Here is a 22221-nt window from a genome sequence, read left to right as displayed (position 1 = left end):
ATTAAAAAATCAAATAATTTCTTGGGTACAAGTTGGTTTTCTTTACTCTCACTTTCTCATTTTCCCTCAATCTTCCTATCCCCTCCAAAATAATTGATTAGCATTGATTGATCGAGCAACCATTAACACAGTTCAAGCTTCTTCTGGCTTATCACAATCTTCAGAATAATCTTTTCTTTTCCTCTCTCATTCTCACACACTTTTCGGATTTACAATCCAAATGGGGTTCTCCAATTTGAAACTCGTTGCACACACAATCGTTTTATTGCCCAGCTCTCAGTCGTCGTGTTAATGTTTGGTTTTTCACTCATTTACATTTAGGTAGACTACGACTAACTGCCAGCTGAGCGGCGAGTGATCGTCGTTGCTGGTATTGTCGTTGATTCGTTTCGTTTCCGTCGTTGTTTTTGTTGTTGCCTTTGCCGTGCCTTCGTTGTATTTTGTTTTTCATAATTTTTACAATTTGAAAAATAACATTTTGAAAATTCAGATTCATTTGAACCGTTCGCCCGTCAAGTTGATCGATCGATCGTTACGCGCAATTTCGTGCTTTATGTTGTGTGAGTGAGTGTGTTAAAACGTGATAATCGTTGAATAAAACCGTTATTCTTGTGTTGTTCAAACAAGAAAAAAAATTACATAGAAGAAACAAATTAAACTAAAAACGAAAAAAGTCCCCCTGTTGAAGAAGTCGTCGTCTATCGAAGAGTGGGCTGCTTTTAAATTGAATTCATAAAAAGTACGTTGACTGCTGCTGCTGTTCGTTTGTTTTGAAGTGGTGCTGCACTCTTATTAAACTGCAGCAGTTGCTTCCATTCCAGTCTTCATTTGTAATTTTGGAATTTAAACTGTCAAGCTAATCTAATTTGTGTTCTTTATTATCGCGTCTAAGAAATGTCTATCATACCGAACATTCCGTAATATAGTATTTTATTTCTTGAGTCATTTTAACAGCAAAAAAGTGCAGGCGTTTATAATAATTGTTTTAATTAAATTAAAAAAATAATTAAATGACTTTTTAAAACAAGTTGACAAGTTAAAGATGATTTTGTGATTCTTTTAAATGATATGAAACGGTTTGAAATTTTAAATGCATTTGCTAAGGATCGAGTGGCAGTTATTTAAAAATCGAGATTAATATGAGAATCACAAATTAACCTGTATTCAAGAAAAGTGATCAGTCTCGCATTATGGGCCAGTTTGTCATGCACAAACTTTGTTTTAATACAATTGCCACCTTTAAGATTATTTTCTCCTAGTTTCTAGATACAACTTTGCCGATCGTAAGAAAACTAGACTACCGAAAATTTCTATTGCGAAAATTTGACCCAGCCTTTAGGCTAAAGAGGGTATATACAGTTTGATACGACTAAAAATGTATCTCATCGAAATAATGGGTTAAGACCCCAAGTATGTTTGGACGAAATCTGTTCCAGACAATTTGAAGTATATTGAGCTATGTTCGTCCATCTGTCTGTCTGGCTGGTGCTCACGATAACTCTCGAATAAAGCAACCGATCGGGTCCAAAATTTGGCATTAGTAATATTTTGTCTAAAACCTAGTTTAAGTTTGAAGATGGGCCATATTGGTCACTCTTTCCGGTATCTCCCCCACAAAAGTTGAAACTTTTTCGCCAAGAAGGGTGCGTACGATAACTCTCTAAGGGAGTAAGCAACTTGGTCATAACTTTACATATGGTCATAACTTTACTATTTCCAGGCATAGATCGGGTTCAAATATGTACTATATCGGTCCACTCCTTCCGGTACCTTCAATTTCGGAAAAAGTGCAGTTCAAGATCTCTTCCGGATCGTTTTGAAAAAATTTCAGCATATTGTCCTTGCGGCCCCTTAACGATTTTTTCGGGGCAAGACCATACTTTCTGAGATAATGCCCTAAAAGCTCCAAGAAACCTTGACGGCACCAACTAAAATGGCAAAGCCGTTAGATAACTCTCGCAGGGAGTTTCTGGTTGGTCAAAACTTTCCAAAAAGTTCAACTAAACTGGGTGGATAACCCACAAAGAGAGATAACCCTCGAAGGAAGTAAACGATTTGTTTTTAAATTTTTGGCAAAATGTTCTGGAGACAAATCCATACTACCTGAGAAATTGGCCCAAAAACTCAATTTAATTTTTTTAGGTTCGAGGCTGAGGGTATATCTCTGTCGGCGCAGCTGACTGATACTTCCTTATTGGTTTATACCCTCAGCCATTAGGCTAAAGAAAGTATATACACTTTGATACAATCAACAACTTGTTTCATCCAAATACTGGTTTTGGACCCCAAATATGTTTGGGTGAAATTCGTTTCAGACAATTTGGAGTCGATTTAGCCCTGTCCCTCCGTCTGTTTGGCTGGTGGGCTTGATAACTCTTGAACGGATTAAACGATTTGGTTCAATGTTTGCAACTAGTAATGCTTTATATCATTGGGAGCCACCGTGGTGCAGTCCAGAACATCAGAAAGGTCCCTGTCCAGAACATTAAAATTTTCAAAATTTTCGGCGGTGACAAATCTCCTTAGTGTAATGCTGACATACATTGCCTGAGTATTTCAGCCATAAAAACTTCTCTACAAAGTGGTGTTTATTTCACCAAAATTGTGCATACGATAACTCTCGAAGGGAGTAACCGATTTGGTCCAAAATTTCCACATTTCTTGTAGATATAGATCCAACGGGTACCTACCACATATAATTTCCTAAATTTTCGCAAAACTGTAGATTCATTATTTCCCTCGGATCATTTTGAATTTTTATACCCTCAGCATTTATGCTAACGAGGGTGTATACACTTTCATACGGGCAAAATGTGCCTCTTCGAAATAATGGTTTTAGACCCCAAGTATGTTTGGACGAAATGTGTTTCAGACAATTTGGGGTCGATTGAGCAATGTCCGTCCGTTTGTCTGGCTGGCTGGAGCGCACGATAACTCTCGAACGGTTAAACCGATTCGGTTCAAATTTTGGCTTTCGTAATATTTTACCCAAACTTAGTTTAAGTTCCAAGATGGGCTATAACGGTCCACTCCTTCCGGTACCTCCCCCTCAAAAGTTCGAAAATGTTCGGAAAATTTCTGCGCACGATAACTCTTGAAGGGAGGTACCGATTTGGTCCATACTTTGTCCATCGTTAAACGTGTACCAGACTTAAATAAGGTTTCAATATGGACTCAATCGGTCTGCTCCTTCGGGTACCACCCACACAAAATTTCGGAAAAGTTCATCTCTCAAATCGCTTTGATTTTTGTTTCATCAGGGACAAGTCCATACTTTCTGAGAAAAAAGCCTGAAAGTTGCAAAAAACCCCTATGACACCGTGTGAGATGTTTGGAACGCAAGATAACTCTGGAACGGATCTGCCGATTCGGTCCAAAATTTGGCCTTAGTAATATTTTGTCCAAACATAGTTTAAGTTTGAAGATAAGCCATATCGGTCCACTACTTCAGGTACCTCCCCCACAAAAGTTCAAAAATTTTCGGAAAAATTGTTCGTACGGTAACTCTTGAAGGGAGTGGCCGAATTGGTCTATACTTACACATCCTAATATATCCACCAGATATAGTTCAGGTTAAAATATGGACTATATTTGTCAACTCCATCCGGTACCTCCCACACAAAATTTCGAATAAGGTCACTTTAAGACCTGATATCGAATCACTTTGATTTTTGTTGAAGCAACTTGCATTCGCTGCCTCAATTACGATGGTAAAAGTTTTGTTAGGGGCAAGTCCATACTTCTTGGGCAAACAGCCCGAAGGGTGTAAAAACCCCCTATGGCACCATATGTAGTGGCTGGAGATCCACTTCCATAATGGTCAATGTCGATCCATTCCTTTAAGTATTTCCTTCGCAAAACTTTTGCTCTTTAATCCTAATCAACATTTTTATTGTTTCAAACGCCCTAAATACATACGTATTTTGGGAAAAAATTGTTTCAATATACAAAGGCTGAGGGTATATCTCTGTCGGCAAAGGCGACTGATACTTTCTTACTTGTTGTAGAAGCAATTTCAATTCTGCCGAAATTTTGCACATCTAAAATTTCTTCCAAACATACAGCAAGTTCCTAGAAGCTTTTTTTGGGACAACAACTCCTGATACATTCCTCACAAAAGTTTCAAATTTTAGTTTAAATGCAGTTAAAGGGCTGCTCGATGAACGATGACTTAATGGTCCAAAAGCTCTTGAAAAATCCTACGATGGCCACTTAAAATGGTTGGTGGACACGATAACTATCGAAAGTAAATACTGACATTGACCCAACCTTTGAACATTGTAATATTTCTATCAAATTTAAATCAAATTTGATGATGAATTATACGGACAACTCCTTCCGGTATCACCCTCACTAAATTTAAAAATTTTCGCTTAAGGCCTGTTCGAGGATAGTGTTGACATTTTTTATCGAAGCTAGTCTATGCTTCCAGCCATAATGATCCAAAATCTCTGATTGATGATTGTCTCGAAAACTTTCGAAAGAAATAACTCTCAAAATTAGATCCAGTTCAAGATGGATATTCTCCGAGTACCTACACGGCAAAAGTTATACAGTTTTGCTCTTCAATTCAGTTCAGAGTCACTTCTGGGATCGTGTTAAAATTTCATAAACTCCGGCCAGTTGATATTCTTAAAATTTTTATACCCACCACCATAGTTGGAGGGTATATTAAGTTTGTTTTTCCGCTGGTAACGCATTGAAATAATTTACATCCGAATTTCTTTTTGCAACAGACAGGATAAATTGGAAGATGTGCTATATCGGCCCACGTTTTGGTACAGTCCTCAAATAATTGCACCTCCGGATTTTAGGTATTTTGACGATTTTGGCAGCATTTCTTTTATCCGAAGTAGAGAGATTCCCAGTGGTCACAAAACTTTTGCAACAAAAATCTTAAACATAGGTTCATATTTTGGTATAGTGACCATATATACTTTACCCCATGTGGTGACACGCTACATTGAGTATGAAGGTATTTCAACCTCTTTCTCTTGGTAGGCTTCGTTTCCGTCCTAGGAATACGTAATCGATGTCAAAAGTCGAATATTCGATCTTCCGATTTTTACCTTTAACTAATAAGTCAACTATTCGATCTTTCGATTGTGATCAAAGTCAACTAAAATCGATTTTTGATCAATTTCGTTTGGACGTATGCACTTACCGACCAAAATATATATTTGAATAAAAGCTCAAAAGTGTTGCGAAGAAGGTAGCTGAAGGAATGGATCGACATAATCCAATTTGGAAGTGGATCTTATTTTGGGAGTCAATCTTTTCGATGGATATCGCGCCTACCAGTCATTGCAGTTGGTCACCGTTTAACTTTGAATTTTTTGACCACTATGTTTTGAAGCATAGACTAGCCTAAAAAAAAACAAGTGAGAAAAGGTTATAGTCGGTACGGGGCCGACTATGTGATACCCTACACCACTACCCCTGTGCATAATCTTTTCACTCGAAAACATTTCTTTTAGGGAGATACGAAAGTTTTCACCCACCTGGCTTTTATACCAAATGACTTAAGGCGAACTGAACCAAAATAATTAATAATTAGTTTTATATTTTCGTTATGATCCGATCAAAATTCCGACCTGTAGTGTGATTGCAGAAAAAGTGGAAAAAGGGATGCATTACCGACTATTGCGATATCTCTATTATTTGACCACCTACGCCAACCTAATTTGCATAATTTTAAAGATGGGATTTTCTACTTTCTTAAACAGGCTTTGCTTTTAGAAGGTCCCCAACCAAAGGTGTGATATCCGTCATTATTATTAAAATCTCAAAAATGAAAAGTTGGGTTCTATTAGCGACTATTGCGATATCATCGTTGTGTGACCACCTACGACAACCTACGTTACATCGTTTCAAAGTTGATATTTTCTGCTTTCATTGCCAAGTTTTGCTTTTTATATACCCCTTATAAACGCTGAGATATTTGTTTTGGAATAAAATGTAGACTTTTTCTCCAAATAACTTTTTTGCTCATTCCGACCCCTAATTATTATCCGACCATCACCAAAATCAATAGGCTTCTTCTTCTCCCGGACCCTCATCAACACTCAAAATTTCGTGACGATCCGATCAAAATTTCGACCTGTAGCGTGATTTCCAAAAAGTGGAAAGAGGGATGCATTACCGACTATTGCGATATCTCTATTATTTGACCACCTACGCCAACCTAATTTGCATAATTTTAAAGATGGGATTTTCTACTTTCTTAAACAGGCTTTGCTTTTAGAAGGTCCCCAACCAAAGGTGTGATATCCGTCATTATTATTAAAATCGCAAAAATGAAAAGTTGGGTTCTATTAGCGACTATTGCGATATCATCGTTGTGTGACCACCTACGACAACCTACGTTACATCGTTTCAAAGGTGATATTTTCTGCTTTCATTGCCAAGTTTTGCTTTTTATATACCCCTTATAAACGCTGAGATATTTGTTTTGGAATAAAATGTAGACTTTTTCTCCAAATAACTTTTTTGCTCATTCCGACCCCTAATTATTATCCGACCATCACCAAAATCAATAGGCTTCTTCTTCTCCCGGACCCCCATCAACACTCAAAATTTCGTGACGATCCGATCAAAATTTCGACCTGTAGCGTGATTTCCTAAAAAATGGAAAAATGGGATGTATTACCGACTATTGCGATATCTCCGTTAGTTGGCCACCTACGCCGACTTGGTTGCATCACTGCAAAGATGGGATCTTCTACTTTCATAGTCAGGCTTTGCTTTTGGAAAGTCCCGAACCAAAGCTGTGACATTCGTCATTATAATTAAAATAGCAAGAATGAAAATTTGGGTTTTATTTGCGACTATTGTAATATCTTCGATGTTTGATCACCTACGAGAACTTACTTTACATCATTAGAAAGGTGATATTTTCTACTTTTATTGTCAGGTCCTGCTTTTGGTATATCCCATATAGAAGCTGAGATATTCGCTTTGGAAAAAATCAATGTCTTTTTATCCAAATAAGTTTTTTGAACATTACGACCCCTAAATATTATCCGACCATCACCAAAATCAATACGCTTCTTCCCCTCCGGGACCCCCATCGACACCCAAAATTTCGTGACGATCCGATCAAAATTGCGACCTGTAGCGTGATTTCCAAAAAAATGGAAAAATGAGATGTATTACCGACTATTGCAATATCTCCGTTATTTGGTCACCTACGCCGACCTAGTTTGCATCATTGTAAAGATGGGATCTCCTACTTTCATAGTCAGGCTTTGCTTTTGAAAAGTCCCCAATTAAAGCTGTGATATTCGTCAGGCTTCTTCCCCTCCGGGACCCTCATCAACACCCAAAATTTCGACACACATAGCCAGATCGACTCAGCTCGTCGAGACATTCATTTTGGTATATATAAGTATGGGTCTACGACCATTATTTCGATGCCTTACAAACTTTTTGGGCAAAACCAACTTATAATACCCTCCCCACATAGTGGTGTAGGGTATAAAAAACATAATATCGCTGTAAACAGGACCACAAGGAGTAGCATCGGTATAAATTTCCAAAAGATCTTCAAACAGACCTTAAGCTGCACTTAAACAAAAGGAAAAGACCTATATTGACCATTTTCGAAGTTCAAATTTGGAAAAAAATATTAGGAGATACAAAGTTTGGAACAAATCTGTTTTTGCACTTTTGAGGGGGATGTACCGGAAGGAGTCGACCGACTACTACTACTAAGTTTAGATAAAATGCAAGTAAAAAAGGATTCTCGCACAGACCCTTAACCGCACTTAGGGTGCCTACGGAATGGACCTACACATAAACTAAGTTTAGACAAAATATTTCGAGATCCATTTATACCATTTTCGCGAATATTTTCGAACTTTTGTGGGGGAGGTACTGGAAGGAGTGGACCTTCGAATTCCATCTAATATTCGGTATGGCCCATCTTCTGGTAGAAATATTAAGATGCGCAAATTATGGACCAAGTCGATTAGTTCCTTCGAGGGTTATCGTGCGCATAACTTTTTGCGAAAAAATTTGAACTTTTGTGGGGGAGGTACACGATATAGCCCATGGTCCGATATAGCCTATCTTCGAACTTGAACCCTGTTTAATCCGTTCGAGAGTTACACTATGCAACACTGAAAATGCAAACAACTTCTAGTATGCATTTTTTGAAAGTACATATTTAGACTACAAAAACCCTAGTAGGGTTTTGTCCTGTCAGATCAAGTTCGGATTTTATGGTCTCATCTAAACCGGGCTAAATCTACACTTTTTTGCATTTATCCTTTATCTCAGAAACGAATAGGAATTTGGCCTTGCTGTCTTTAGCAATATTCTAGCCCTAAACTAGTAGAACCTATATTTTGAAAAAACCACATAAGAAAAACTCCATCTAGGGCATCAAAATCTATAAAATATAGAAAATTTTACATAAGTGCTGAACGTCTGATCAGTATCGGCTAAACTGTTGGGAGTTGAACCAAGTAACCTTTTGCAAAAATCTCCCAAATAAAGTTCTCAACAATTCTTCAGAACATTCTGAAACTCTAAAATGCTTACTTCATGTTGTTTCAGCGGTATTTTGCATCATATTTTTTACAACATGTTTTTCAAATACAGTTCACACCAACAGTTTATTCTCGCATTACGGATTTCACTACATTATTGACATTTTTATTAAATAGTCGTTGAAAAATTTACTGAAAACAACGGCATAGAGGCATTTTACAACAGTAACATGTTCCGAAGAGTTATGTATTACATTCCAGGGAATATTTTTCCAAAAGAAAATATTCAGAAAAAAATTATGTGGAATTTTTGCATATATTTTGGAATTTGAGGCAATAACTGCAGTTTTTCGAGTTCATTTTTGCTCCAAATATTTTTTTCTTTTCCTTATCTACAAATTTGCTTCAGATGTCAGAAGAAGATTCGCATTGGTTTCAGAGATATAGCCCCGAATTTCTTTAAAAACTCAATATTTAACCATGTTTAGATGGGACCATAAAATCCAACTAGGGTTTCTTGTCGTTGGGGTCTGTACTTTCAAATAATCCTCAGTTCGAATTGTTTGCACAAGATCACCTTAAAAATGTTGCACAGTGTTATCATGCTCTCCATCCAGGCGGACAGACATATGGACGGACATTGCTAAATTACATACTTGTGATCTAAAACCATTATTTCGATGAGGCACATTTCGCATACATTTATTAGGTATACGTTGTTAGGATCTGTATGCGTTATCAGATTACCTTCATCATATCTGCCTACCAAGAAGCTAGTGTTTAAAAATTCCCCTCTACCTCCAATCCCATTCCATTATTTTTTCCGGTCGTTATCGATTGGATTGTTCCTTTACTTTTTTAAATGGTGAAAGTGGCAAAAAGTAGCCGTGTAAAAAGTGGCAAAAACTGAAATTGTATTTATTGTATTTAAATAATTTTGATTTAAATTTACAGTTTTATTGAGATGTGTATTACTTATTACTTGTAAAGTAATTCAGCTTTGTTGTTTTCAATTAAAAAACAAGGTGTAAAGTCGGAGGAAGGAACAAAGTTCTTATCTTATGTCCACTTATATAATATCTTTTACCACTTAAAAAACTTGTCGCTTGTTAAATTTAAAACAACAAACCTGAGATTAAGCTTAATTACTTTACAAATAGTACATCATTTGTTTTAAATTTACAACCAATTGTATTATTCATCATCATATAAAAAATTTACAAAATATTTAACATATTATTTTCACATTTTTTTATTTACAGATTTCATTCATCTGTGTAATGTAAACAGTTTTAAATTGAAATTTCGGACAACTTGAAGTGATTATCTCGCCCACACAAAGTGTAACAACAATAACAAAAAATAAAAAAAAATTGTGATAAACGCAATAGAAAAGTGTTTTAATATAATTAAGATAAATACAACAACAACTACTACGTTTGCAACAATAACAACAAAAACCCCAACTGCATATTAATTATGGCTGCCACAACTACAACAACAACCAAAGTCAACAAAATGATGCTGTATTTCACTGTGATAGTGGCTGTTATTACATCTCAATGCTTATCAGGTAAATATTTAACAAAAAAAAATAAAATAAATAAATAAGCTGTAATTATTTTAAATGTTATTGTTTATGACTTGGTAAGGGTAATATATAGATGTGTTAATTATATGTGAGGCCTTAAAGCAAGGGCAATATTAGGGATGGCATTTTTTTATTTTTAATCCAATAGAGTGGTGGGAATAAAAGATCATTGCAACGTTGATGGGAGTCATGGCGATGAAGCCGTTATAATTTCCGACCTTGCACACCAAAAGTAGTGTGTTCGAGTCTTGAACGGGACAATGTATCTATTAAACCATTTGAATTACCTTTCTAAGATTTTTTCCTTTGACAACCTTGTGTTTGGCTTCCGTCTCAATTCTTATGAAATTTTTGTCCCCCACTAACCTGTTAAAAATAAGCATATCACAGCCTAACTAACGCTTTAGACATCCCCATATCATAATAATAACAACAATAATATCTCGGAAAACATTAAATGGATTAGATTAGAATCGGTATGAAAACAAACACCTCAAAATATGAACATTCTAAATTTAGCGTGGCTAGAAATCTAGGAACCTTCTACAATGCTACGGGCACATAGCATATACGGGCACATAAAAGTAAGTTGTGATTTATGATTACAGATTTTAGTTTCAAAGGTATAACAATCTTTGAGTTTGTTGTCGCATTGTTTGTCGGAGTGTTAAGGTTATTAGTTTATAGCTCCTCAATAACACTTGGCATCCGTTATCTTTGCGGGCGACAGACTTACTATATGTTTATTACATGTCATTTAATGTTTGCGGTTCAGATTTCTAGCTCTTAGTGAATCTTATAGTAGAGTCTGTATTATATACTCCTCAGCGTAATGTCGGTGACATATCCTGAGTATTTCAGCCATGAAAAACTTCCCTACAAGTGGGTTCTTAAGAAATGCCATCGATAAAATGTAGGTCCCATGTAAATAAGCTAATATAAATCGGGGAAACATCTCGAGAACTTTCACATTTTTTACCGGTAATAACCCCTTCAGCATAATTTGGGCGTACATTTCTTGAATATGTTTCAGCCAAATTTATTTTGATTAATTACACTGTGCAACAAGGCTTCTGTGCGGTGGAAAATTCCTTTTGGAGATGAAAGCCCTTAGTGAGTATATTAAGAACCCAAAAGGAAATTTTCCCCATAGGTCAAGTTTCTGAGATATCGCGCAATGAATTTTTTGAATTTTCGCCTATGATGCTTAAGAAAATAGTTTTATATCTCTGTTTGCCGTTATTGTAGCTTCGTTTTGAGATTACATGTCTTCAGTCAAATCGAATGGCGAATCTTTTTTTAGAATATTTCATTCTTCTAACTCAATTCCTTTCATGTCCTCTTCGTCCTTTCTTTCTTGAACCGTAGTAAAAGTACCACAAAATGAGATTTTACAGCATCCAAATATTCCACAAAAATATTGCTCAGAGAATTTTAGGTACGGTTCTCATTGACAACAAATCGATATTGTCACGCTTTCATTGTCCTTTTTGACATTTACCCGTTTTTTGTTCAGAAAAAAACTATGTTTTGTTTTTCTGTATATTCGTTATTTGTTAGGTGTTGGTAGGTAGACATACCCATTGGTTATCGCTTATATTGACATCTGGGATGTATCTGAAATATTTACCATATATAGCTCCCGATATTGTACACACGTTAATGACAAATTTTCTTGGAGAATAGATCCGGTTATCTAATATTTTGAACCGGATATAGCGATATAAAACCAGGATTTTGAACCAATTTTGAAGTAACCGATTAAGGTTATATGTATACCATTAGAAAGCTAATAAAATTGCCAATCAGGGAAAATAAATTTTTTGACAGCATCTTACCTGAGTTCGGTGCTTAAACAAAAAACCCGTATTATTGAACCGTTTTTAATGAAAAATATCACTGCGCGTAAATATGAAGATTAAAGCTTGGTGGGTGAAATATTCTTTTTGCCGATGAAAGTGGACGAAGTTAATATTATGAACCCGGAAGGACAGTTATGCCATAGGTCAAACTTCTGACTTTAAGAGCACGAAAATAAACCCGTAACATAAATTCCATTTCACTATAACTCAGAAGTTTGACCTATGGCCTAACTGTCCTTCCGGGTTCATAATATTAACATCATCCACTTTCATCGGCAAAAAGAATATTTCACCCACCAAGCTTTAATCTTCATATTTACGCGCAGTGATATTTTTCATTAAAAACGGTTATAGATAACACTGTGCAACATTTTTTAGGTAATCTTGTGCAAACAATTTGAGCTGAGGATTTTTTGAAAGTACAGACCCAAACGACAAAAACCCTAGTTGGGTTTTGTTGTGTCAGATCCAACTTGGATTTTATGGCCCCATCTAAACATGGTTAAATATTGACTTTTTAAAGAAATTCTGGGTAATCTAGTGGACACAATTTTAGCCGAGGATTTTTTGAAAGCACAAACCCAAACGACAAAGCCCCAGTCGGGTTTTGTTGTGTCAGATCCAACTTGGATTTTATGGCTCCATGGTTAAATATTGACTTTTTAAAGCAATTCTGGGCTATATCTCTGAAACCTATGCGAATCTTCATCTGACCTCTGAAGCAAATTTGTAGATAAGGGCTAGAATAAAATACTTGGAGAAATAATGAACTCGAAAAACTACATTTATTGCCTCAAATTTTATAAAAATATGCATATCTCCAAAACCGTTAATTTTTTGTTAATGTTTTCTTTTAAAAAATTATTCGCTGGAATGTAATACACAACTCTTAAGAACATGCCATTGTTGTAAAATGCCTCGATCACGTTGTTTTCTGTATACTTTTCAACGACGATTTAATAAATATCTCAATAATGTAGTGAAATCCGAAATGCGAGAATAAACTGTTGGTGTGAACTGTGTTTGAAATACGTGTTGTAAAAGATATGATGCAAAATACCGCTGAAACAACATGAAGTAAGCATTTTAGAGTTCAGAATGTTCTAAAGAATTGTTGAGAACTTTATTTGGAAGATTTTTGGAGAAGGTTACTTGGTTCAACTCCCAATAGTTTAGCTGATACTGACCAGAATTTCAGCAATTTTGTACAATTTTCTATATTTTATCGATTTTGATGCCTTGGATGTAGTGACTCTTATGTGGTCTTTTCAAAAGATAGGTTCTACTAGTTTAGGGCTACAATATTGCCAAAAACAGCAAGGCCAAATTTGTAATCTTTTCTGAGATACAGACGCGACAAATGGCAAAAACTGTAGTTTTAGCTCGGTTTAGATGAGGCCATAAAGTCCGAACTGGATCTGACAGGACGAAACCCTACTAGGGGTTTTGTTGTCTCAATATGTGCTTTCAAAAAATGCATACTAGAAGTTGTTTGCATTTTCAGTGTTGCATAGTGATATTTACAACTCTAACCGAATGTTTTGTATTTTGAAAACAAATGCAAAACAAAAAATAAAATATATTTTTTGTGCATGAAAATTATTTGTTTTTACGAATGAAGAAAATGTTTAAAGTTTTCATCGCGTTTCGGTTGTCTTAAATGGGGTTATGGATTTTTCGTATTTGTTTAATACGGACGCTCAACGCGTTGTGGTAGGAATGTGAGCCAACATGTGCCGAACTTGGCGTATAGAATAATACCTGACTATCTAGAATCTACAATTGTTAACTCTTTTATGTTGTTTGTCTAATTATTATCAATTATATTTGTTGTGATATTTCGAGAATTGCTTGCTGAGCTATAGCCGTTTTAATCTATCGTTGTTCTAATATATAATACTGAGGGTTGTGCTGTTATCTGGAGTAGTTTCTTATTAGAAATCTAAATAAATCAAATTAAAATCTTTTGATATATAAACCCGGCGGCACACATACACACCTTTATCTGATAAGGTCATCAAAGTAAAAGCATTTTCAAGTATGTATTGTTGCCATATGTATTGATTAGCTAATGAGGAATTGTTTTCAAATTCGATAATGCAAAGAACGTTAGTAATCAGTGAAATTTGAAACGTTGTTGGTGACGCGAAAAATCTCATCACCGTCGAATGACATAACTAAGGGAATTTCAATTGGCTTAAATGTTGTGTGTAACGGCATGCAACCACACATTGACATTGTTCGATAGTGTCAAATTACAATTATGACTGAATGGTGTGGCTATAACAACCGGTCTAAAGTTCTTATTATTAAATTAAATGTAGCGTGATTCCATACAACGAAAATTCAATTAGACATGAAACATCCATTGTTGGGAGAAAACCTCTATTCAAAAGCATTATACTAATTAAATTAACATTTCTAAATATTTTTTAGAAGAATTGTGTTTTGTTGTAAAACACATTGTAGGTGTTGCCGTTTTTTTTGTTAGGCCAACACCTGTTTCGCTCTGTGTTTTCATTCGCCCGACATCACATACCCTGACTATTAGATAAACATAGTTAATTAATTCAGAATTTTTGGATTTTTTAGATTTTTCTCATTAGGCTAATGTTAATTATTGCAATTATCATAATAAAACAACATGTTTAATTTAAATACCACGATGATGTCGGAAAATATCCGTCTGTGTACACAAGCGTTAGGTGTTAATTGATAAAAACGCTCTTCAAGTAAACGCTTCAATAGAAAGTGTTTTATTAAATATGGTAATTTTCACACAAAATAGTACTCCCCATAAAGTGGTTGGGGTTTATATTATTTATTTATTATTTTATGATTATCTCTGAAGGTGACAGATAAATAAAATGGGAGCAGTTAATATTTTACGTGATCTGGAGCCTAAACAAAAAAAATTAATATTTATATTAATTTATTATTATTTAAAAATCTACGTTTATTTATCTAGGGTTCGGTGAAAAATATTATTTAAAAAATTTTTTAAAATAAACATTTTTTAAAAAATCCGCATTTAGTGTTTTAAGGGTTGGTGAACAAATATTTAAAAAAAATCACGTTTATTGTTATGATACTGGGTGAGAATTTTTCTTTATAAAATCCACGTTTATTGCTGTGAGGTTGGATGATAATTTATCATTAAAAATCCACGTTTATTGCTGTGAAGTTGGGTGAAAATTTATCATTAAAAAATCCACGTTTATGCTGTGAAGGTGGGGGAAATTTTTTCTTTAAAAAATCCACGTTTATTGCTGTGAAGGTGGGGGAAAATTTGTCTTTAAAAAATCCACGTTTATTGCTGTGAAGGTGGGGGAAAATTTTTCTTTAAAAAATCCACGTTTATTGCTGTGAAGGTGGGGGAAAATTTTTCTTTAAAAAATCCACGTTTATTGCTGTGAAGGTGGGGGAAAATTTTTCTTTAAAAAATCCACATTTATTGCTGTGCAGGTGGGGGAAAATTTTTCTTTAAAAAATCCACGTTTATTGCTGTGAAGTTGGGGGAAAGTTTTTCTTTAAAAAATCCACGTTTATTGCTGTGAAGGTGGGGGAAAATTTTTCTTTAAAAAATCCACGTTTATTGCTGTGAAGGTGGGGAAAATTTTTCTTTAAAAAATCCACGTTTATTGCTGTGAAGGTGGGGGAAAATTTTTCTTTAAAAAATCCACGTTTATTGCTGTGAAGGTGGGGGAAAATTTTTCTTTAAAAAATCCACGTTTATTGCTGTGAAGGTGGGGGAAAATTTTTCTTTAAAAAATCCACGTTTATTGCTGTGAAGTTGGGGGAAAATTTTTCTTTAAAAAATCCACGTTTATTGCTGTGAAGTTGGGGGAAAATTTTTCTTTAAAAAATCCACGTTTATTGCTGTGAAGTTGGGGGAAATTTTTTCTTTAAAAAATCCACCTTTATTGCTGTGAAGTTGGGGGAAATTTTTTCTTTAAAAAATCTACGTTTATTGCTGTGAAGGTGGGGGAAAATTTTTCTTTAAAAAATCCACGTTTATTGCTGTGAAGGTGGGGGAAAATTTTTCTTTAAAAAATCCACGTTTATTGCTGTGAAGGTGGGGGAAAATTTTTCTTTAAAAAATCCACGTTTATTGCTGTGAAGGTGGGGGAAAGTTTTTCTTTAAAAAATCCACGTTTATTGCTGTGAAGGTGGGGGAAAATTTTTCTTTAAAAAATCCACGTTTATTGCTGTGAAGGTGGGGGAAATTTTTTCTTTAAAAAATCCACGTTTATTGCTGTGAAGGTGGGGGAAAATTTTTCTTTAAAAAATCCACGTTTATTGCTGTGAAGGTGGGGGAAAATTTTTCTTTAAAAAATCCACGTTTATTGCTGTGAAGGTGGGGGAAAATTTTTCTTTAAAAAATCCACGTTTATTGCTGTGAAGGTGGGGGAAAATTTTTCTTTAAAAAATCCACGTTTATTGCTGTGAAGGTGGGGGAAAATTTTTCTTTAAAAAATCCACGTTTATTGCTGTGAAGGTGGGGGAAAATTTTTCTTTAAAAAATCCACGTTTATTGCTGTGAAGTTGGGGAAAATTTTTCTTTAAAAAATCCACGTTTATTGCTGTGAAGGTGGGGGAAAATTTTTCTTTAAAAAATCCACGTTTATTACTGTGAAGGTGGGGGAAAATTTTTCTTTAAAAAATCCACGTTTATTGCTGTGAAGGTGGGGGAAAATTTTTCTTTAAAAAATCCACTTTTATTGCTGTGAAGGTGGGGGGAAATTTTTCTTTAAAAAATCCACGTTTATTGCTGTGAAGGTGGGGGAAAATTTTTCTTTAAAAAATCCACGTTTATTGCTGTGAAGGTAGGGGAAATTTTTTCTTTAAAAAAACCACGTTTATTGCTGTGAAGGTGGGTGAAAATTTTTCTTTAAAAAATCCACGTTTATTGCTGTGAAGGTGGGGGAAAATTTTTCTTTAAAAAATCCACGTTTATTGCTGTGAAGGTAGGGTAAAATTTTTCTTTAAAAAATCCACGTTTATTGCTGTGAAGGTGGGGGAAAAGTTTTCTTTAAAAAATCCACGTTTACTGCTGTGAAGGTGGGGGAAAATTTTACTTTAAAAAATCCACGTTTACTGCTGTGAAGGTGGGGGAAAATTTTACTTTAAAAAATCCACGTTTATTGCTGTGAAGGTGGGGGACAATTTTTCTTTAAAAAATCCACGTTTATTGCTGTGAAGGTGGAAGAAATTTTTTCTTTAAAAAATCCACGTTTATTGCTGTGAAGGTGGGGGAAAATTTTTCTTTAAAAAATCCACGTTTATTGCTGTGAAGTTGGGGGAAATTTTTTCTTTAAAAAATCCACCTTTATTGCTGTGAAGTTGGGGGAAAATTTTTCTTTAAAAAATCTACGTTTATTGCTGTGAAGGTGGGGGAAAATTTTTCTTTAAAAAATCCACGTTTATTGCTGTGAAGGTGGGGGAAAATTTTTCTTTAAAAAATCCACGTTTATTGCTGTGAAGGTGGGGGAAAATTTTTCTTTAAAAAATCCACGTTTATTGCTGTGAAGGTGGGGAAAAATTTTTCTTTAAAAAATCCACGTTTATTGCTGTGAAGGTGGGGGAAAATTTTTCTTTAAAAAATCCACGTTTATTGCTGTGAAGGTGGGGGAAAATTTTTCTTTAAAAAATCCACGTTTATTGCTGTGAAGGTGGGGGAAAATTTTTCTTTAAAAAATCCACGTTTATTGCTGTGAAGGTGGGGGAAAATTTTTCTTTAAAAAATCCACGTTTATTGCTGTGAAGGTGGGGGAAAATTTTTCTTTAAAAAATCCACGTTTATTGCTGTGAAGGTGGGGGAAAATTTTTCTTTAAAAAATCCACGTTTATTGCTGTGAAGGTGGGGGAAAATTTTTCTTTAAAAAATCCACGTTTATTGCTGTGAAGGTGGGGGAAAATTTTTCTTTAAAAAATCCACGTTTATTGCTGTGAAGGTGGGGGAAAATTTTTCTTTAAAAAATCCACGTTTATTGCTGTGAAGGTGGGGGAAAATTTTTCTTTAAAAAATCCACGTTTATTGCTGTGAAGGTGGGGGAAAATTTTTCTTTAAAAAATCCACGTTTATTGCTGTGAAGGTGGGGGAAAATTTTTCTTTAAAAAATCCACGTTTATTGCTGTGAAGGTGGGGGAAAATTTTTCTTTAAAAAATCCACGTTTATTGCTGTGAAGGTGGGGGAAAATTTTTCTTTAAAAAATCCACGTTTATTGCTGTGAAGGTGGGGGAAAATTTTTCTTTAAAAAATCCACGTTTATTGCTGTGAAGGTGGGGGAAAATTTTTCTTTAAAAAATCCACGTTTATTGCTGTGAAGGTGGGGGAAATTTTTCTTTAAAAAATCCACGTTTATTGCTGTAAAGGTGGGGGGAAATTTTTCTTTAAAAAATCCACGTTTATTGCTGTGAAGGTGGGGGAAAATTTTTCTTTAAAAAATCCACGTTTATTGCTGTGAAGGTAGGGGAAATTTTTTCTTTAAAAAATCCACGTTTATTGCTGTGAAGGTGGGTGAAAATTTTTTTTTAAAAAATCCACGTTTATTGCTGTGAAGGTGGGGGAAAATTTTTCTTTAAAAAATCCACGTTTATTGCTGTGAAGGTAGGGTAAAATTTTTCTTTAAAAAATCCACGTTTATTGCTGTGAAGGTAGGGTAAAATTTTTCTTTAAAAAATCCACGTTTATTGCTGTGAAGGTGGGGGAAAAGTTTTCTTTAAAAAATCCACGTTTACTGCTGTGAAGGTGGGGGAAAATTTTACTTTAAAAAATCCACGTTTACTGCTGTGAAGGTGGGGGAAAATTTTACTTTAAAAAATCCACGTTTATTGCTGTGAAGGTGGGGGACAATTTTTCTTTAAAAAATCCACGTTTATTGCTGTGAAGGTGGAAGAAATTTTTTCTTTAAAAAATCCACGTTTATTGCTGTGAAGGTGGGGGAAAATTTTTCTTTAAAAAATCTACGTTTATTGCTGTGAAGGTGGGGGAAAATTTTTCTTTAAAAAATCCACGTTTATTGCTGTGAAGGTGGGGAAAAATTTTTCTTTAAAAAATCCACGATTATTGCTGTGAAGGTGGGGGAACATTTTTCTTTAAAAAATCCACGTTTATTGCTGTGAAGGTGGCGGAAAATTTTTCTTTAAAAAATCCACTTTTATTGCTGTGAAGGTGGGGGAAAATTTTTCTTTAAAAAATCCACGTTTATTGCTGTGAAGGTGGGGGAAATTTTTTCTTTAAAAAATCCACGTTTATTGCTGTGAAGGTGGGGGAAATTTTTTCTATAAAAAATCCACTTTTATTGCTGTGAAGGTGGGGGAAATTTTTTCTTTAAAAAATCCACGTTTATTGCTGTGAAGGTGGGGGAAAATTTTTCTTTAAAAAATCCACTTTTATTGCTGTGAAGGTGGGGGAAAATTTTTCTTTAAAAAATCCACGTTTATTGCTGTGAAGGTGGGGGAAAATTTGTCTTTAAAAAATCCACGTTTATTGCTGTGAAGGTGGGGGAAAATTTTTCTTTAAAAAATCCACGTTTATTGCTGTGAAGGTGGGGGAAAATTTTTCTTTAAAAAATCTACGTTTATTACCATGATTCTGGGTGGCAAATTTATTGTTATGATGGTGGTTGAAATTTTTTCTTTAAAAATCCACGTTTATTGTTATGATGGTGGTTGAAAATTTTTCTTTAAAAATCCACGTTTATTGTTATGATGGTGGTTGAATTTTTATCTTTTAATAATCCACGTTTATTGTTATGATGCCGGGTGAAAATTTTTCTTTAAAAAATCCACGTTTATTGTTATGATGCCGGGTTAAAATTTTTCTTTAAAATATTCACGTTTATTTTTATGATGCCGGGTGACAATTTTTCTTTAAAAAATCCGCGTTTATTTATTTGGTATAAGGGTCAGTGAAAAATATTCTTTAAAAAATCCACATTTATTGGTATAAGGGTCCGTGAAAAATATTCTTTAAAATATCCACGTTTATTGTTGTTGGCGGGTATTTTTTTTTTCTAAAAATACAAGTTTTGTGTGGCGATGGTGGTTGAAAAATATTCTTTAAACAATCCACATTTATTGTAGTGATGGTGGTTGAAAAATATCCTTTAAAAATCCACGTTCATTGTTGTGAAGATTGGTAAAAAATTTTCTTTAAAAAATCCACGTTTGTTGGTGTTATATGACTGGTTGATCTGCAAACAGAAACATGTGCCTGCTGACAAACATTTATCGCTTCAATATTGTAAACTTAATCTAAGTATTATAAATATGAAGTGGAACTGTTATAAAATTTGCACATCACTAATAAAAATGATAATTGCAAATTTATAAAGATATCTTCCACTGATTTCGAGTGTAAATCACTGCCACTGTTGTAAAGATACGTTTAGTTGCAAGTTAAGTAGAACATTTATTAGAATGGGGGACTAACCAGACAGGTGAATTATAAACATGTTAACTGCTACAACTATTCAGTAGTTTATCTAAAGAAATAAGGCGAACAATAAGTCATGTGAAGTTTATACTAAAATAATTTGTTATTGACATAAGGATTTCAATGAAACAATTTAATATATTTTATACCCTGGAGTAGCCAATGGAAATTGGTCATAACCAACCTCCTACATTAATAAATTATTCTTATTTCAGTATTTTCCCTTTTTATATATTTTTTCATTTTAAATATTTTTTGTTTGGAACCCCATTCGTAACATACAAATATCTACTCAATACGTGCGTCGTACTCACATCCACCGACTAACAGTCCAACGACTAACAACTATTTAATGAAAACTAAATATTGATATGGGAAATTATTATAAACAAACAATGAGACCTAGTCCGTGGTGCTACAGAAGGCAGAGAAAATAGCAATATTTGCATTATTTGTTGTTGTTGCATTTTTTTTGTTATTTATATTCCAAACATTCGATGGGTAAATAAAAATTCCTAGTGCCAAGCAAAGTGCATTTTCATTTGTATTCATCACTCAAAAGGGGTGGCGGATAGAGATAGTGGTGGTGTGGAGAGACCAGGAGTATCTGTCATAGCACATATTTGAAGGCATTGATGAGTAAGGAAATAGTTTTACTATTACACTGTCTTCGCACTGCAACTTGAACTTGACCAATATATGTACAAATGTTTGCAAAAGTGTTTACAGATTGGGTGTGTTACGCTCACGAGCTTCGAATAAACACGATTTGCATTTTGTAGCTTATCGCCTTGCAAGTGATATAATTATTATTCACAAGCTATTACTTTGGCCATTTAGAATGCAATAAGGCTTATCGTAATGTTTGTATGGTACCAGGCTTTTTAGCCATATTTTGTGTTCTTTAAATGTGGTTTTGTTAACATAAGTATAATGAAGACTATAGATCTTTTAATTATTCTTAGAAAAATCTTATTTAAAAAATCCACGTTTATTGGTCTAAGGGTCGGTGAAAAATATTATTTAAAAAATCCACGTTTATTGGTCTAAGGGTCGGTGAAAAATATTATTTAAAAAATCCACGTTTATTGGTCTAAGGGTCGGTGAAAAATATTATTTAAAAAATCCACGTTTATTGGTCTAAGGGTCGGTGAAAAATATTATTTAAAAAATCCACGTTTATTGGTCTAAGGGTCGGTGAAAAATATTATTTAAAAAATCCACGTTTATTGGTCTAAGGGTCGGTGAAAAATATTATTTAAAAAATCCACGTTTATTGGTCTAAGGGTCGGTGAAAAATATTATTTAAAAAATCCACGTTTATTGGTCTAAGGGTCGGTGAAAAATATTATTTAAAAAATCCACGTTTATTGGTCTAAGGGTCGGTGAAAAATATTATTTAAAAAATCCACGTTTATTGGTCTAAGGGTCGGTGAAAAATATTATTTAAAAAATCCACGTTTATTGGTCTAAGGGTCGGTGAAAAATATTATTTAAAAAATCCACGTTTATTGGTCTAAGGGTCGGTGAAAAATATTATTTAAAAAATCCACGTTTATTGGTCTAAGGGTCGGTGAAAAATATTATTTAAAAAATCCACGTTTATTGGTCTAAGGGTCGGTGAAAAATATTATTTAAAAAATCCACGTTTATTGGTCTAAGGGTCGGTGAAAAATATTATTTAAAAAATCCACGTTTATTGGTCTAAGGGTCGGTGAAAAATATTATTTAAAAAATCCACGTTTATTGGTCTAAGGGTCGGTGAAAAATATTATTTAAAAAATCCACGTTTATTGGTCTAAGGGTCGGTGAAAAATATTATTTAAAAAATCCAC

At 34.3% G+C, this 22221-nt stretch overlaps 1 protein-coding gene across 3 annotated transcripts in view; it reads left to right on the top strand.

Annotated features, from left to right (window-relative positions):
• The first annotated feature begins 334 nt into the window (after positions 1-334).
• LOC141394895 (uncharacterized) overlaps positions 335-22221 on the top strand; it is a 37582-nt gene continuing 15695 nt past the window's right edge. The window contains exons 1-2 of one of the 3 annotated variants that reach the window (XM_073970040.1): positions 335-739; positions 9755-10065. In XM_073970040.1, coding sequence (XP_073826141.1) covers positions 9972-10065 — 94 coding nt within the window. In that variant the 5' untranslated portion in view covers positions 335-739; positions 9755-9971. Of the gene's footprint in view, positions 831-9754; positions 10066-22221 lie in introns of all 3 variants that reach the window. The other 2 variants (XM_073970042.1, XM_073970041.1) reach the window with 2 other exon arrangements.

Source organism: Musca autumnalis, unplaced genomic scaffold (assembly GCF_047663935.1).
Source record: "Musca autumnalis isolate F117 unplaced genomic scaffold, ASM4766393v1 scaffold_2, whole genome shotgun sequence".
Lineage (NCBI taxonomy): Eukaryota > Metazoa > Arthropoda > Insecta > Diptera > Muscidae > Musca > Musca autumnalis.
The sequence above is the reverse complement of the archived record's forward strand: the minus strand, read 5'-3'. Positions and strand labels throughout refer to the sequence as shown.